Genomic DNA, 18,840 nt, shown 5'->3' with positions numbered 1-18,840 from the left:
GTATGTTGTGCTACTAGGTTGTAGGCACTTGGGCATTAGGGAGCAGTTTCTAATGGAAAATACCATTAGTAGGAGATAATGGTGACAACCCCTTGTGAAAACTACCGCGTATCACAGTCATAAGTGGTCATGTGGTCTGGTGGATGGGGATTTTGTGCCTGGCTCTTCCACTGACTGTCACTTTGGGGCAGATTTTTTTGAAGCTCTAATGCCTAAGTCCCAAAAATCTCGCCCTTTGCTGCTCTTTGCCTTCCCACCCTTTGTCTGTTTTGTACAAGGCATCAAAATAAGTTTAGACTGTGATTTAGGAGATGATGATGTTTCTTTCTTACTAGCAGATATTCTTCTCTTCACAGATTATTCAAAAGTTCATCTAACACAGCTTTTGGAAAAAGCTGAAGTAATTGCAGGACGTATGCTTAAGCTTTCTGTTTTTTATCGGAATCAGCACAAAGAATACTTTGATTATATCAGGTAGGAAACAAACACATGCAAAATTGTCCACATTAAGAGAGTAATTCCAGCTAAGTATTAAAACTCTATGCAACATAAAAATGTATATTAAGCAAAGACACAGTTTTACAACAGACAGTCTGTGTACTACATTTCCAGTTCAAGAAGAGAAGTGATTTATTTATGTAAGTTTGTACAATTCAGCACTGAATCTGAATAGGAAATAAGTTTTTTTTGGAGTAGAAACTGTGTTTTCACAGCACCTGCTGTAATGGAGTTTCAGTCCTGAGTAAGCCTCTAGGCACCATCGTAGTCTAACGACTAAGTAATAATGATGATGATTGATGTACTAAAAATTCAGAATGATATTTCTAAAGATAGGGGATGTACAATTTTGTGCATACTTTTGCCTGCAAGTACTTGATGTATACATGTGTCTCATGTATCAACATGTGCACACTGTACTCAAGCATATGCAACCTGAATAGTGTCATTTAAAGCCAGATGCACAGAGAAACGTAGGTGTTGAAATGTCTACTGGATCGGCCCTCACAAGCACAATAGCTAGGAATGCCTACTCTGCAGAGGCTTAGGCACCTGATTCCCTAGATTAAGTTGGCTGTTGACATGTTCAGTGGCAGAAACCAAAGTGCCTAGGGATTGTTAATGGTGGAAACTCCAGCATGTAGGGATTTTAGGTGCCTCCAGTGTTAGGTGGCAGCTGAGCAGAGGATTTGAGGATCACAGTGGTGCCTAAGAGTTGGATGTAGATACCTACAGTGGCAGTCAGGCACCTAAATCTTTTTGTGGCTCTATCCCTTACTGACTTTTGAATGCCTTGTTGTGCATCCTTAGTGGTCTCTTAACGTGGTTTTTTTGCTTGTTTGTTTATTTTGCGTATTAGTGCTGAAGTTATAATATTCTTCTGCACAGGCAGCAAAGCTAGACAGTTATCCAATCAAAATATAGATGTCATCACCCCCAACACTAGAGGTTAGAGCTCAGGATATTGATTGAGCATGAAACAGTGTCTTAGGAAAAGACACCATGCAGTGGCAAGAGTAGTATTCTAGGAGAAAACTGGTTTGGGGGTACATTGCTTAGCGGATGGCAATGCAGTAGAACCCTGTTTTTGTACTGCCTTTCAGAGTGGTAGAATCTCTGATTACTTGCCTTAAAGAAATTTAAACATACTTATTTCTTATTCTTTAGCATACGTTAAAGATTTTGGGCCTGTTTCAACACTGCATTATCTCAGTTTTACTCAAATGTAACTCAGTTTGAGTGAAGTAACACTTACAGAAAACTGGAGCAGCTAAGTGCTTGATCAGGCCTTTGAGTTCTGTAATAAGAGCATATCATCCTTTTGGAATGCCCAGGTTTACCTGATCCTCATACCTACTGGGTGGGGTCACATGGGTGAATCTTTCATAGTTCACAGTATGTACACATTTGAGTTCACAGAGCTTTGAAAGCTCTGAAGGTAGCCAGATACGCACACACACACTGAGGCCAGCCACCATCACGTGGATCCCCTGCAGAGTCCCATTGCCCCTGAACCCGCCAGTGAGCTCCTGTGCATCCAGATCTCTCACTGAGCTGCCCACACCCAGATTGCTCCACACCTGGATCCTGCTGGGCTGAGCCTGCCTACCCACACCTGGTGCGCCTGACACAGAAGGGCGTGCCCAGTCCTTGCACTATGCCAGGGTCAGGTGCAGCCTCATTGCTGAGTCCCTGTACTGGGGCAAGTGGGGGCTTTAGGGTGATCTCCCAGCTCAGTGCAGCCAGTGGCCTATGGTCCCCACTGCCATGCTGGAGCCACATTCATTTATTGACAAATTACATTTCAGAATTTTGGTGCATAATTCCCTCAGGAATATAGAATATATGAAGATGTTCAGAAACAGGCAAATTCAGGGTCTTTTACAGTTGGCAAAGAATTTCTGGCTCAGAAGGTACGATGTGCTCTAGACTAGGCTGTTAGTGACTATCAGCATCACGTGTAACCCTTCAACTAGCATTCCCTGCCTCAAAGTGTTGTTTTGCCTTATGATTTAGAAAACCTCTGATGGGCTCCAGGGGCTTCTAAGTAGTAAACAGTAGTGCACAAAGTCGTGTATTTAGGGTTAGAGTGGGAGGGTTCCACTGGGGGTCTCAAGAGATTGTACAGCACACAGCGAGACTTTGGTCTGTTTACTAGGTAAACCTTGATCCTGCGACATTATGGTTTTTTTTTCAATGCGGCATATAATTAACATACACTTTAATCATGACTGCTTCCTTTAAATAGACAGCATGCAAAGTGTCTCAACTCCCTAGTGAATACTCACCTATAATTAGCCTAATTGGCCACTGGATGTCAGTATCTTGTCACAGAAATACAACTTCAAGCACATTTTTCAGGTTGCAGAGAAGGTGGCTTTTATCTTTTCTTTTTTTTAAATTTGTTTAATTCATAATAACTTAATCTTCTTTTCAGACCCTATCTTCCCAGAGCATTGCTTCTGCAAATATAAAGATGGTGGTCTTGAGAGCATCAGAAAGCTTCTGAAGTTTACCTCACAGCAGGGCCGCCCAGGGGGGGCAAGGGGGCAATTTGCCCCAGGCTCCGCAGGGGCCCCCACGAGAGTTTTTCGGGGCCCCTGGAGCGGGGTCCTTCACTCGCTCCGGGGGGCCCGGAAAACTCTTGCGGGGCCGGGCCCTGGAGCTTCTTCCGCTCCCGGTCTTTGCCAGCGGGGGAGTCCTTCCGCTCCAGGGCAGAAGGACCCTCCGCCAGTGAATTACCGCCAAAGCGGGACCTGCCGCCGAAGTGCAACCCAGTCTTTGGCGGTAATTCGGCGGCGGGGGGGCCCTTCCATTCCGGGACCCACTGCCGAAGTGCCCCGAAGACCCGCGGTGGGGGCCCCCCACCGCTGCACAGGGCCAGCTCTAGACATTTTGCCGCGCAGGGGGCGCCCTGCCGCTTGCCAGTCCTGTGGCTCTGGTGGACCTCCCGCAGGCACGCCTGCGGATGCTCCACCGGAGCCGCGGGACCAGCGGACCCTCCGCAGGCATGCCTGTGGGAGGTCCACCGGAGCTGCCGGCCGCCGACAGCCCCAGGCCCCCGGAATCCTCTGGGTGGCCCTGCCTCACAGTTATATGAAAAATTTTAGTCAGAAGAAGGTGTCTGATTAGAAATGGCAATAATTCTCAGGTGCGAGCACTATAGGTGATAAAGCCACTGTTCCGTATGCCACTTGAAACCATCATTGACAGACAGTATATTTACCAGTATCATGGTTAACAATTGTCTTACAAAGTAATTATGTAAGAAACACTAGCATAGACCTTGGTGAGGTCAGAACATGTAGGGATAAAGTGAGGAAGGCTAAAAGCCGCATTGAACTGGACCTTGCAAAGGGAATCAAAACCAATAGTAAAAGGTTCTACAGCCACATAAATAAGAAGAAAACAAAGAAAGAAGAAGTGGGGCCGCTATACACTGAGGATGGAATGGAGGTTAAGGATAACCTAGGCATGGCCCAACATCTAAACAAGTACTTTGCTTCAGTTTTTAATAAGACTAGTGAGGAACCTTGCGATGATGGAGGGATGATAAACGGGAATGTGGATATGGATGTGGATATTACCGCAACTGAGGTAGAGGCCGTACTTGAACAGCTCGATGGGACGAAGTCGGAGGGCCCGGACAATCTCCATCCGAGGATATTAAAGGAACTGGCACGTGAAATTGCGAGCCCGTTAGCGAGAATTTTTAAGCAATCGATAAACTCGGGGGTTGTGCCGTATGACTGGAGGATTGCTAATGTAGTTCCTATTTTTAAGAAAGGGAATAAAAGTGATCCGGGTAATTATAGGCCTGTTAGCTTGACGTCTGTAGTATGCAAGGTCTTGGAAAAAATTTTAAGGGAGAAAGTAGTTAAGGACATAGAGGTCAATGGTAATTGGGACGAATTGCAACACGGATTTAGTAAAGGTAGATCGTGTCAAACCAATCTGATCTCCTTCTTTGAGAAGATGATGGATTACTTAGATAAAGGAAATGCGGTAGATATAATTTACCTAGATTTCAGTAAGGCGTTCAACACGGTTCCGCACGGGGAACTGTTAGTCAAATTGGAAAAGATGGGAATGAATATGAAAGTTGTAAGGTGGATAAGGAACTGGTTAAAGGGGAGACTCCAGAGGGTCGTATTGAAAGGTGAATTGTCAGGCTGGAAGGAGGTCACTAGTGGAGTCCCTCAAGGATCGGTTTTGGGACCGATCTTATTTAACCTTTTTATTACTGACCTTGGCACAAAGAGCGGGAATGTGCTAATAAAGTTTGCGGATGACACGAAGCTGGGGGGTATTGCTAACATGGAGAAGGACAGGGATACTATTCAGGAAGATCTGAACCACCTTGTAAACTGGAGTAATAGAAATAGGATGAAATACAATAGTGAAAAGTGCAAGGTTATGCATTTAGGAATTAACAATAAGAATTTTGGATATACATTGGGGGGCGCATCAGTTGGAAGCGACGGAGGAGGAGAAGGACCTTGGGGTACTGGTTGATAGCAGGATGACTATGAGTCGCCAATGTGATACGGCTGTTAAAAAAGCAAATGCGATTTTGGGATGCATCAGGCAGGGTATTTCCTGCAAGGATAAGGAGGTGTTAGTACCGTTATACAAGGCGTTGGTGAGACCCCATCTGGAATACTGTGTGCAGTTCTGGTGTCCCATGTTCAAGAAGGACGAATTCAAACTGGAACAGGTTCAGAGACGGGCTACAAGGATGATCCGAGGAATGGAAAAACTGCCTTATGAAAGGAGACTCAAAGAGCTTGGCTTGTTTAGCCTGGCCAAAAGAAGGCTGCGGGGGGATATGCTTGCTCTATATAAATATATCAGGGGGGTTAACGTTAGGGAGGGAGAGGAATTATTTAAGTTTAGTACTAATGTAGGCACAAGGACGAATGGGTATAAACTGGATATTAGGAAGTTTAGACTTGAAATTAGACGAAGGTTTCTAACCATTAAGGGAGTGAAGTTCTGGAACAGCCTTCCGAGGGAAGTAGTGGGGGCAAAAGACTTTCCTGGCTTTAAGACAAAGCTTGATAAGTATATGGAGGGGATGTTATGATAGGATTGTTAATTTGGGCAATTGATCTTGGATTACCACCAGATAGGTCTGCTCAATGGTCTGCGGGGAGATGTTGGATGGAATGGGAACTGAGTTACTGCAGAGAATTCCTTCTTGGGTGCTGGCTGGTGACTCTTGCCCACATGCTCAGGGTTTAGCTGATCGCCATATTTGGGGTCGGGAAGGAATTTTCCTCCAGGGCGGATTGGCAGGGGCCCTGGAGGTTTTTCGCCTTCCCCTGCAGCGTGGGGCACGGGTCGCTTGCTGGTGGTTTCTCTGCAGCTTGAGGTCTTCAAACCAATTTTGAGGATTTCAATAAGTCGGTCCTGGGATAGGGGTTGTTATAAAATTGGATGGGTGGGGTTCTGTGGCCTGCCTTGTGCAGGAGGTCAGACTAGATGATCAGATTGGTCCCTTCTGACCTATGAGTCTGAGTAGGAGCAAGGACTAAACCTGCTTTCCGTGAGCATATAAAAAATGAAACAACCTTACATTCTATTGTTATAATTTAGCTGAAAACAAGAATTTCTAGTTAGAGGTTTACCTTGGACTGTCACAAAAATAAAAATCCACCCCACTCCATCCCCAAAACTATTCCAAAACAGTGAGCAACCACTAGGGGTCGTCTGTTTGCTTGTAAAGGTTACACTACCCAAACAAATTTCACCTGTGCCAGTTACAGATAAATCCAATGCTTGGTTTGCCTGATGTTTAAATTGGTTACAGGAGCACAGCTACCATTGAACTCAAAGGGAATTTTGTACATGCAGTATTGGGCAATAGCTGCTAGTTATGCCACTGGCAGGTGGGCTCTAGTCTAAGATGTAGATGCATTTGCCTGGTTGAAAACAAATTTTTCTAACAAAGGCTGGTTTATTGAAATCAAAATGACTGGGGTAGAGAAGGGGGAAATCTGCTATACAAGGAGACTTTCTGTCCTTTACACGCTGCGTCAAGGCACTACATCAAGTCAGTCGGCCATGCTGTTTGTCCTTATACTGGGAGTGTGACTGAAAAGCGCTCATGTGATATTTATAGCACATTGGCATTAAAGCTTCTCTTGCTACCACCAACCCGAGAAACAGCTCACGTAGTTCAGCATGTAATGCCCCACCTTACCAGATGATGGCCTGAACTGAGCATGGTGTTCTTAACAAAAGCAGTTTTCGTTGGTGAATTAATGTTAGAAAGCATTCTGAAAAGTGTTTTTAAGACTTGTCAATTTGCATGAAGGAATGATGGTGGTTTAGCACACCAGGTAGGTGGCAAGAGTTCTGTGAAATGTAAAGGAGTAGGTGGCCATGAGACCTGGAAGTGTCTTATTATTGAGACTTAATAGTCTACAACCAAGGCACAAAACAAAAGGAAATCAGTCTTGACAAGAGAAGTGACCTAACCCAAGTGGTGATAGTAAAATAATTTTTCTAGATAGGAGGGTGCTGAAGATTCATTGCACTTTGAAAGTATTTAGGCAAACAGAAAGTGAGCTATACCCTGGACATGTTTGTATATGTATACATACATACACAGAGTCGGTGCACTTCTCTCACAGTTGAACTGCAATGCAAGGGATTGGATTTGTGTATTTCTGGGTTTAGGATAATTAGAGCTGGAAATAACCAAATTATATCTCATCTTGGGTCCAGTCCTGCTTCCACTCAAGTCGATGGCAGCCAGATTGGACCATGTATTAACAATGTGGAGAAACAGCTTCTTTAGAAGAAAATGAAAGGGGGTCTTAGTGGGGCCAAAACTGATTAATTCTCTTCAAATTTATTAGATAGAGATTATCATCTTCACTACTTCTAACTTCCAGAGCTGCACAGGCAGGACTCCACAGCGGTTGTATGGGTTAAGTACTCCTGTAATTCAAAATCTTTGAAGACTTATTTAAATGAGAGAGAGAGACTTTTTGTGTTTGAGTCTGCTTAAGTTACTCCTGATCGTGTAAATAGGAACCAAGTAAGCTGCAGGTTTTGGGGGGTCATGTGGGCAATTCCCTGCCATAGTGTCACTGGAGGGGGGGGGAAGGGAACTAGCCATCATGTGAATGTGTGTGTATAGCATCCACTGAAAATATTTTAAAAAATATTGCAATATGATTGGGTTCATTTGTAACTTTCAATGTAGACTTAAAATCCCACTAGTGTTACAGTTGCTGGGGAAAAATATGGTGGGTGGGTTTTCTGTTACTGTTTTTGCCTCTTTTTCCATACAACTCACCTCCAGAAGCAGAGACAAGATGGAAAAGCAATTCCTTCTCACCCTGAGCCCTGGTCATGTCTTCATTTATTTGTCTTTGCTTTCCCTTGAGAGTGAGGTGGTGTTAACCTTATTTTTCAAATGACTGGTTTCTCCTTGTGTCCCTTGTGACACGGTAGTAGTCCTATAAGTTATCAGACTTGTATTCTTCACTGCAAAATAAACAATAATAGTCATTCATTTTTAGAGACCAACATGGAAATGCAATGCAGCCTTCTGTCAAGGATAACAGTGGTAGCCATGGCTCTCCAATCAGTGGGAAGTTGGAAGGCATCTTCTTCAGCTGCAACACTGAGTTTAACACAGGGAAGCCACCACAAGATTCACCTTATGGAAGATACAGGTTTGAGATTTCAGCTGAAAAACTTTTCAATCCAAATACTAACTTGTACTTTGGGGACTTCTACTGCATGTACACAGCTTATCACTATGTCATTCTTGTTATTGCCCCTGTTGGCTCACCAGGAGATGAATTCTGTAAGCAGCGCCTTCCTCAGCTAAATTCAAAGGATAATAAATTTCTGACCTGCACTGAAGAAGATGGCATCATGGTTTATCACCATGCCCAGGATGTTATTTTAGAAGTAATTTACACTGATCCTGTGGATCTTTCCCTTGGCACAGTTGCAGAAATTACTGGTCATCAGGTAATGAGCTTGTCTACTGCAAATGCAAAAAAAGATCCCAGTTGCAAGACCTGCAACATCAGTGTTGGACGTTAATCCCTACCCCATTACTTAGGAGCCTTTGAATCTCTGTTGTCCATTTCCATTGTCAGATGTTCTCTTCAGAAGCATGCACATGCCGCTGTCACCAAAAGCAAACACCAGTTTTTCAAATTCATTAATAGCATTTTTAGTATAACTTCCCTCCTTCCTTCTAATAGTTTATAGCATTAGGGGAACAGAAGTCCTGGATTTTCTTTCTGACATTTACACCTAGATGCTGCAATTTTTGTTTGTTTGTTTGTTCCTGGCCAAACATAACAAAAACCTATATAAAATGCTTTAGCAAAATACAAATAATGGCTTATAATGGTGTTTAAATATGCATTTATTTTAATCTACTGAACAAACACTGGAATAACTCCAAACAGCATGAAAGGTTGTAATTGCAGCATGATTTAAATCTCGAAGCCTAGAAATGTCAGCACTTCCAACTTGTTGTTTGACAGTGTTATTTATATTAGCTAACTGGAAATAAAAATTGTGTTTAAACATAATAAATATAATAGAAAAATATTTTATTTGTACTGTTGTATAAAATATTATACAATCATATAGAATATATAGAGTACATTTTAATAGCAGTTGTATACATGTGTCATGAAACCATTTTCTCTTATCAAAGATGTAGTTTGTAAACCTCAAATAGTTGTGTATCTGTTCCTGTTGCTCTTAGATTACTTTAATTAAAACAGATTTAGAAAGGAGATCATTCTGATTCATGAAAGTTATAAATTGTCAAGTCAATACAGTGAAACAGCAAACCTCATAGAAATAAAAAAAAAACATCCACATTGTGTAGTGGTCACACTTTTTCCTCCAAACCACTTGAAAATGTGTACTATTTAAAATCATGCTGAAACATTACATACAATATAAATACAAACATGGTTGGTATAGAATAGACTTCAGAAAATGAACGTTTCCTTAAGATAGCAAAACAGGTGGCTTATATGCAGTTAATACAAAATGTCAATTTAAACAAAACACTAAATATGGTGCAACACATTTCCTTTTTAAGCTCTTCCTTCATATTTGGGTTAGACATTTCCCCATTATACCTGCCTTTGATTTGTAATGAAAAATACAAAATGCCCACTATCCTTCTATGAAATATTGCACTTTACACAGAAATGATCTATCACAAGAGTGAGGAAAATCCCTTTACATTACGAAGTAGGGTGTGCTGAAGGATGCATAATTCCAGCAGAAAAATATTTTTGTAGGCTTACTTTTAGGAAACAAGAAGGCCAGTGTTCCTCATCTCACAACCATGATGTTCAATTATATACTGCATACATTTATCTATCCAAAATATCTTGTCAGAATGCAATAAACTAGTCTCCTCATTATTTTAATATAGATATCTAACACAGGAAATACTTTAACATTTTACAAAGTGCATGCTTCCAAACAAGCTTTGGTAGTCCGAAAAGCAAAATTTTATAGCATCAGGCAAAATAAAGTGCTATGTTTAATACAGAACTAAAAATCAGAACGTATGATCAATTTATTTTATTGAATTTTTTTCAGGGTACTGCCAACCATATTTAACAGGCCAGCACCTAGTGCCTTTACATTGTCTTATACTACCCTTTGGCAAACCTGAAACAGGCTTTCCTTCGCTACCCACTGAGTCCTTGTTGCTTTGCCAAATAGACGTTTTCTCATTTGCAAAAAACATGATTGCATTTGGCAGTTATATTACCACGTTCTTTTTCTCCAGCAGCCTCAATTTACTCAGCTCCAAGAATTCAGAGCCAAATTGTGTCCATGTATATGCACTGCTCTTTGAAGCCAATGGGAATTGCACCTATGTATCTAAGGGTAGAATTTGGTCTACAGGTTTTTAGTTAACATATGATGTTGTAAGTTGTTTTGCCTACAGAAATAGTGGATTGCACTGCTTTTGAGTGAGACAGAGTGGTGGATTTCTGATTATTTTTAGAATCTGGAGGGCATTCCCTAATGGATTATACATTTTAAGGTAAAGCGGGTTAGACTAAGGGCCGAAACTACTTTGCAGTGTCCCTTTAACTTCTAAGATTATCATAGTGCACTTCAAGGCTTTTCCAAAAGGAAAAAATACAGTTCACTCACTCCCATTTACATACTCTTACACACATTGCCATCCTCTCCTACTCTCAGTTAATAAGATTATTAAAGTGCATCAGATTCTCAGTGTGTCTAATAACTGTGCAGAAAGACCCAGACCTGTAAAATTCTTTTCGTTTGTTTTGTTATTTGCTAGCAAACACTAGCTGTGTATTTTATTGACTTCAAATTGTTTTAGAGACATCGTGCTTACTGATGAGAACCTCTAAGAGCCTGAGTTTGGCTTTTGTATGCTTATATTCAGAGTATTCTTCAGCCATGGGTATGCGATCTTCCTTTTGTGGACTCCTGAAACAGTCAAACAGAGCTCTGTCATTTTATGACACAGAAGAAAAATGGATTTTAAAATTAGTTCTGCTGTGTTTTTTTTTATATTTGTTTCTAATTGTAGATGCCCATAGACGTATGAAAAGAGCATACTATCGTGAAGTAGGATTATAGGAATGGCAAGTAAAATACTGAATTCTGAGGTTTAGATTATACAAGGCAATCACATTTCTTGTCAGCTGTGTAAGTAATAATTACTTCACTCCAAAATATGCAGTTATGTTGTTGTATAGTATTATGGAAAATATAACTACCATGGTTTTCTTTTTGAACCATATATAGACCAGCTCCAATGCCCAGGGAAATCCATGGAAAAGCTCCCATTGATCCAGAGGGCATTGGACTGAGCCCATAGAGTCTGAGACCATACAAGTTCTTTCTGCAGATTTTCATCACAATAAGAAATCATCCTGACCTACCTGAGATCACTCAAGGAGTTATTGTTGTTTTCATTCAGGACATGTCATGAATTCAATAGCATTTAAGCAAATTGAGCAATTTAAATATTATACCCTCACACACTGGTCATCGTAAGAGCAATACTGTGATGTGAAAGTGTGAGGGGGCCACATTTTGAAAAATTAGAATGAAAGCTCACCTTGTTTTAGGTATAACGTGGAATTTACCAATAAACCCCCAACACCCGCCTCCCCAAAAAAATCAAAACAGGAAAAAACCTCATCAATAGGGTCTGCGTTAAAACCAACAACAAAATGTCTCCTCTCTGCTCACAGGGACTAATCCAAAGCCCATTGAACTCAGTGGAAAGACTACTGATGTCAATGAGCTTTCAATCAGGCTTGCACTACCTACACTTCTGGCCACACCTAGCCCATTTAAGAAAGGGGAGGGGTGGGACAGAGCTGCCTGCCACCAACATACCAGTCATGGTAAAATGTCTCCGGGAAAGTGACATTTCAGGTTTACATTTATTAAAAAAAAACAAAAAAACTTACTTATTTGCATATATATTCTGTAAATCAAGAGATCCTAATAGTGCATGTGTGGCAGACACTGCTGCTGCTGGACTACTCCAACCCCTGACTAGGGGTTACATTGCTCCTTCTGTCAATTAGCCTAGGGAAGGAAATTCTCTGGCAGAGTTCCCTTATGGAGCTGTGAGGGCTGGCTTTTCCCCCTCACAGGATAGGTTATGGGGCCTACCCTAAACCTGGAAGAACTTCAAGGATCTGCACAGATTCTGGAGGAATCGTCCAAGCAAAAAATCATCTCCATAGAGACCTGATGCCTCCACGGTGCTCCCAGCTGTCCCTTTCCAATCCTGAACTGTAGCTCCCCTTGGGACTCTCAAAGCACAAAAGATAACACAACCCCGCCCCCTCCCCCCAGCCCAATTACTAAAGGTAAATCCCTGCCTTGCTGCTTAAGAATGTGTTCTTTAATGGAAACATAAAAATCTACTTAAAATACATAAGAGGTTTTGTTTTACCTTCCTGTTTGTTTAAAGAACTGTTCCTCAAATTCTCTCAGAGCTTTGCGAAGCCTTTTCTTGTCAGCTCTTGTTTCTCTGAGATGTTCAAGTAGCACAGGCCTACAAAGGAGATAGAGGAAGTTGAAGCCTATTAGGGCTGGATGTGGCCCTTCAATATGCGCACAGTGACAGGTGTGTCTATTCATCTCCGTGCAGAATTAGACCTGTTAAATTCAAGGAATCCTAAAATTTTCTTCCAAGTCTGAGTATAATGGACTTATGACAACACAAGTGTAAATCTGCAGCATTTCCTTGCTTTTGGTGTCATTCACACTCCTCTAATAAAGGGAATGCAGAGAATCTGTGGAAGGAAGCAATAAAACACTCTGACCCTAATCCTGTGGGCACCCTTAGTTCTATGTGGAGGTCATGGTGCTCGGCATCTTACAGGAAGCACATGGCACCTTACAGTTTCAGGCCCATAAGTAACAACAGGGATACACATTCGCAGCATAGGACCTGATCCTGCGAACACTTACCATCAAATACAGTGCTGTTTATTGTGAGTCAGTGGAACTGCACATTGTAGTAAGAACTAGGGTGGGCAGCATTTGCAGGATAAGGTCATTAGGCAGAAGATAAAACACTTTCAGAGTATGTCCTAAAAGATACTGTTTCATAATAATGTGATGCGCTGAGAAATCTCAGCAGCACTTCTGCCTGCTTCATCATTTACACAGTGTGAGCTCCACAGAATAACATATATTCTTTTTATCTTCACTCACTTGGTAGGACCTAACAGACTTTATTCATGCCTCTGACTCTCAGGTGTCAATCAAAACACATAGGAAATATAAGGAATATTATAAGATACGAGATCATATTCATCCATAGCGTTTTTTTTCATCAGTGAGGACCAAGGCTGAATGGCATCAGCACACATGTATCCACAAATGAACAATGTGACCATAATCTGCCCTTTTCGTAGAAGCACAAAACATAACAAGATTCCAAATCACTGTTTGTATCACTTTTTGGAGTTTGTTGACGCCCTTGTTGACAGCAATAATTTTTTTTGACAAAGATATAGATAGAATTATGTTAAGACATAGTGAAAATACATGAACAATTATACCAGGCCAGACTGTGAATTTACAATAATTCTTACAGTCTACTATTGTACATTTTAGAAATGTGATAATATAATTCAGATTCTTCAGTTGAAAAGGTGTCCTCTTTCGACACGACAGTTGTGAAATATGAAATGTAACCAATAGCACTACAATATATAAATGAAAAAAAACTAGCCTGCTTGGTCAAGCCACCACTAATATTGAAGTCTCCTTATCCAACGTGCGTTATTCCATAAGAGTCTTAAGAAACTAAGTAGATAAATGTCTAAACTTTCTGACAAAAGTAGGTCAGTCGACAAATCATTTATACTATGTCATCATGTGGTCTCTACCTATTTGCATATCATTATTTCTCTTATATAAGTATATTCCTCTGCCTCTCTCTTTCCGGATTTAGGCAGTTCGCTCTAGAGCTGTCTGAATTACAAAGTACAGGTAAGTTGATCAAACAAATATCCTGTATCTGCTTTCTCTCATAAAAAGGAAATAACTCAGTCCTTAGGTCTAGAGCTTCCTGACCCTTGGGGAGATTCTGAGAGTACGTATAGATCATGCTGTGACTAGAATATGTACATGTTTTGTTTTGTTTCTTGATGTATTAAGAAAAACTGCAACACTCACATTGTGGCCTCATGTAAATTGGACAGAGATAGAGCTGGTTGTTTGATTGCCTTTTTTTCTTCCAGAGGGGAAACAATTACAGGCTCATTCTCCTCATCTGAGCAGCACAGATAGTCGTCTACAGGAAGGTTAGATGCCGAACTGGATGATAATTCATGGCTGCTTTGAGAATGGTCATCATCTGAATCTTCTTCCTCCTGCTTATAATCATTATCAAATTAGCGGTCTACATGTTGTTATTTATTGAAAATACAAGAGGTTACAGGTATTAAAACCAATAGCTAGACCAGGGGTTGTCAACCTCTGGCACGCGGCTCGCCAGGGTAAGCACCCTGGCGGGCCAGGCCAGTTTGTTTACCTGCCGCATTGGCAAGTTCGCTGCCCAGGCCAATGGGAGCAGCAGCCAGCACATCCCTCGGCCTGCGCCACTTCCCGCTGCCCCCATTGGCCTGGGACGGCGAACCATGGCCAGTGGGAGCCGTGATCGGCCGAACCTGCCAATGCTGTAGGTAATCAAACTGGCCCGGCCCATCAAGGGGCTTACCCTGGCAAGCCGCGTGCCAGAGGTTGCAGACCCCTGAGCTATACACACTGAGATTTTTCACTACAACCACTAATGGGACAAATTGCTTTGTAAGACATTACTTGCCATGACTGGCAGAATCTGGCCCTTACTTCCATAAGTAGCTCTACTAATTACTTACTGTTGATTACTCATACAACAAAAAGTTTGCAAGAGCGTACCTTTAAATAGGATTCAGGGCATGATTCTGAAACCTTTACTCATTAAACTAGTCCCATTAAAATCAGTGAAAGTCCCCATGTGAGTAAGGTTTGCAATGAGAGAGCCCTTTGTTTAATTCTCCATAAAGTAAACTCGTGCCATTTAGTGTTAACAGTCTTCATTAATTAAAGCTACAAAACGCCTAAAAGAATAATTCTAGAGGAATTTTTAGGGTTACAAATGGTTTTAGCAACCAAAAAAGGATGACCAAATTGCAACACATTTTATAGTTATACTACATTACAAGATGATGAAATTTTCCACCTAAATATAGGCTTTTTTTAAACTGTTACTTATAGATTTTAAAAAATGCATGGACCAAAGTTCATTAGAAGTAACATGAAGGATGCTTTCAAGAGATTCTAAGGAAATAAGGTTATGGCTGGGATTTTCAAAGGAATCAATGAACTCTACTGAAATTCAATGAGAGTAGGGTGCCTAACTCCCTGAAGCTCATGTGGAAATCCCATGCTAACATTACCACAAGATGTGGAACAAGGTTATGTAATTACAATAACTCCTCACTTAAAGTCATCCAGTTTCATTGTTACATTGCTGATCAATTAGAGAACATGCTCATTTACAGTTGCGCAATCCTTCCTTATAACATTGTTTGGCAGCTGTCTGCTTTGTCCACTGCTTGCAGGAAGAGCAGCGTTGTGGAGCTAGCTGGTGCGGGGTTGGAACCAGGGTGGACTGGCAGGCCCCATCAGCTCACCACTCCCTTAAGTTCCCTGTGTGGCAGCTGCCCAGCAGGCTTTTAACTGCTAGGCATTTCAGCTGTCCCTCCCCACGTTGCCCTGTGCTGCTCCCACTCTCTGCCTTGGAGCTGCTCCTGGGAGCCTCCTGCTTGCTGTGCAGGGATGCGGGGTGGGAGGAAGGAGGGTGCTAATGTCAGGGTGTTTCCGCTCCCCCCTGCTCCTACCCCCCACCTCCATAGAGCGGGGGGACACAGCAGGGCTCAGGACAGAGGAAACTTGCTGGCAGCAGCTGCTGTCTCAACTTGCCGATCTGCTTAAAAGGGTAGTGTACTTAGAGTGGGGTCAGCCTACTTAAAGGGGCAATGCATGTCTCTCTCTCACAAAGAGGTGTATGTCTCTGTCTTTCTTTGTCTCCCCTCCCTCCATTTGTGCTGCCTTGTAGAATGTGAGGCTAAATTAACAACATGTTAACCCTTGAGGGCTTAGCTGAGTGCTAGTTCATCATTTAGCAGTAAGGCATTCCCTGGGAAATATCCTACCTTCTGACTCCACCAACTCAACAAAGCTTCACAATCATCATTGCTGTATTAAATTGTTAGTTTAAAACTTACACTTTCTCTCTCTCTCTGTATATATAAATATAGTCTTTTGTCTGGCAAAAAAAATTTCCCTGGAGCCTAACCGCCCCCCCATCCCCATTCCCATTTACATTAATTCTTATGGGGAAATTGGATTCACATCATTTTGCTTAAGGTAGAATTTTTCAGGAACATAACTACAATGGTAAGTGAGGAGTTACTGCAGTATTTTCTTTGATAGTGATAAGACAAGTGATTTACATAAGGTAAGAATCAGCTACTGCAGCTCACATTCAGTGGTACCTCATTCTGCAAGGCGTGCTACTGAAATGGGGAATTCACAAAGTAAAGCACTACCCAGTGTGAGTAAAGGCACCAGATCTACCTCATCAATTTTTGGCATGTATTTTATATTTTTTTAAAAAAAATTGTTATTTTTAACAATCAGAATCATATACATGAAAACGTTTTCTTTCTTTCACACTGGTATAGCATTGATCAAAATGTTATGCTAAGATCTTAATGTGCTAAGTAGTAATGAAAGTATTTTCAACAAACAAAGATCAAGAAGGGTATATTAACAGTATAATACAGATAGACATTGCTTTCATTTTGTGGTGTAGATTTGTTTGTAATGGTGGTTAAAAGCTGAACTTCCTCATCTGATCCTCTCCCCACCCATGTAAACTGATTGGTTCAGAAACTGATGTTTTACATCATGACCTCTGGCATGCTTTGGGGTTGAATCATGTAGGATGTTTACTCTTCTTGAAATATCAACTAGATGATTTGCTCAATAGGTATTCTATAAACCCTTCATGTGTAAGAGTGATTAGAATGTTACCAAACTGGCATACAAAGCACAATTCAGAATCTTGTATAGCTTCTTTACAATAAATACTAATTCTTTCCAACTTACAATTGTTGTAATCAAAGATGGTGTTGAGAGAAGTTGCTTGATAATTCTGTATCTGTCATAAAGAGGCTTCATAATACTCCTCTCTTGTTTAGTTACCTAAAAAGAAACCGTAAGAAAGTATATTCTTCTCAAAAACAAGCATTATGGGCCATATTTTGCTCTCATTTATACCAGTTTCGCTAAGGAGAATTTGACTTTACATGTAATATAGCTTCACGTAATATTTATGAGTATTTATGGTAATGATAGCATAATTCATAAAACATTACAGTGTACAATTTGAAAACAAAAGTGTAAAGCTATATTCTAATGAAAAACATACAAGGTGGAATCTTTGCCTCCTTGACGCATTAGTTTTGGGAAAAGGGTGAACTGGTTACATTTCCCCTTCTGAAGATGCCGATATTGTTAAAGGAGTTAGTTTTCTCTGTTCTCTCTCTAGTTAACTCCTGAGCATCAGATGTACCTAATTTAGGGATAATACATTTTGTTTTTTAGTTTGTGTACTATGAACTCAATCTAACCAAAAATACTTACAGCCTATCAAATTGCATAAGTCATGTGAAGGCTATGGATTCTGGCTGTGCAACAGGCCATCCTACTTTATCAAAAGAAAGAGTTGGCCAGTCACAGTAGCCCAAAGAGGTAAAAACAGACCTAATCTATTTAACTGTGTAGGATACCTGCATCTTGGCAGGGGGGTTAGACTAGATGACCCTTGTAGTCCCTTCTAACTCTGTGGTTCTATGATTTCATCATACTTGTCCTAGGGCAACATTATCAGAAAGGAATCACCTGCAAATGAGTTCATCACCTCCCTGTGCTCCACAACATCCTATTCTCAAATCCCTGTCAATCCCCACACTGACCAATTAAGCACCCATGGGAGTTGCTGCCGCTCTACTGGGTAGAAATCATCTCCACAACTGCAGGTGAGTATGTGGGGGCAGAGGTGGAAGGATACGGACAGGCTGCAGGCATGGGCAATAGGCCAGAAATGGAAAGTTATCGGGGTATATGGAGTAAGAAAGAGAGAGCAGAGAAATGCTGCTGAATGCCATCAGCCTGTCTAATCTAATCCAGTTATGGAATATCTTTAAAGTATCCTTCACTGTAGTCTGTGAGTGCTCCTTCTACCCTAGATTGTTGCCCTCTGTAGGGGAAGGTGGGTGTTGTTTTCACTCCCAATCACCACATTTAGTTTCATTGCAGTAGACAGGCCTTCTTGCCATTGACCTCCAAAATGGAGAAAAATATTTTTAAGGCTACAGCCCCTTTTAGCTTCTCCTCTGGCTGACTTTTCAGATAAGCAGGGAAGAGCCAGCCCTCTCTCTTATTAAGATATCAGCAGACTTTCCCAGCATGCTCATTGGCGACCCCAGTAACATTAATAAGCCTGCTGTTTTAATAATAATTAGCAATTTGGCAGCTTTTTTTAGTGTAGTCTTTCACTGCACTCCTGCCTCCACAGTGAAGTTTGTAGAATAGTGACATTTTGTTTATGGCTGATCTTTAGTATTTGCTAAAAATATAAAGGTAAAATCTCATTCGGAACAAACAGAGTTTCTGAATTTTTTTGCTGCATACATTTTTAATTAGTGTTTTCTGTTTTTAAGCAGTTAGTTAGCCTTCAAAGGTAGGTACTTAGAAGTACATTCC

General features: G+C 41.3%; 2 protein-coding genes across 10 annotated transcripts in view; one reads left to right on the top strand and one right to left on the bottom strand.

The window, feature by feature from the left end:
• Nucleotides 1–10,806, top strand: part of PHYHIPL (phytanoyl-CoA 2-hydroxylase interacting protein like) — a 90,729-nt gene extending 79,923 nt beyond the window's left edge. The window contains exons 4-5 of one of the 2 annotated variants that reach the window (XM_030569832.1): nt 357–474; nt 8,034–10,806. In XM_030569832.1, coding sequence (XP_030425692.1) covers nt 357–474; nt 8,034–8,568 — 653 coding nt within the window. In that variant the 3' untranslated portion in view covers nt 8,569–10,806. The remainder of the gene's footprint in view (nt 1–356; nt 475–8,033) is intronic. The other variant, XM_030569833.1, reaches the window with a different exon arrangement.
• Nucleotides 10,807–10,831: 25 nt separating this feature from the next.
• FAM13C (family with sequence similarity 13 member C) overlaps nt 10,832–18,840 on the bottom strand; it is a 243,760-nt gene continuing 235,751 nt past the window's right edge. For 6 of the 8 annotated variants that reach the window (XM_030569828.1, XM_030569822.1, XM_030569825.1 and 3 more), the window contains 4 exons: nt 17,182–17,277; nt 14,200–14,399; nt 12,464–12,565; nt 10,832–10,974 (listed from right to left, as the gene is read on the bottom strand). In XM_030569828.1, the coding sequence (XP_030425688.1) occupies nt 10,851–10,974; nt 12,464–12,565; nt 14,200–14,399; nt 17,182–17,277 (522 nt within the window). In that variant the 3' untranslated portion in view covers nt 10,832–10,850. The remainder of the gene's footprint in view (nt 10,975–12,463; nt 12,566–14,199; nt 14,400–17,181; nt 17,278–18,840) is intronic. The other 2 variants (XM_030569823.1, XM_030569827.1) reach the window with 1 other exon arrangement.

This window comes from Gopherus evgoodei, chromosome 7 (genome assembly GCF_007399415.2).
Source record: "Gopherus evgoodei ecotype Sinaloan lineage chromosome 7, rGopEvg1_v1.p, whole genome shotgun sequence".
Lineage (NCBI taxonomy): Eukaryota > Metazoa > Chordata > Testudines > Testudinidae > Gopherus > Gopherus evgoodei.
Note: the sequence above shows the minus strand (reverse complement) of the source record. Positions and strands in the feature narration are given on the sequence as shown.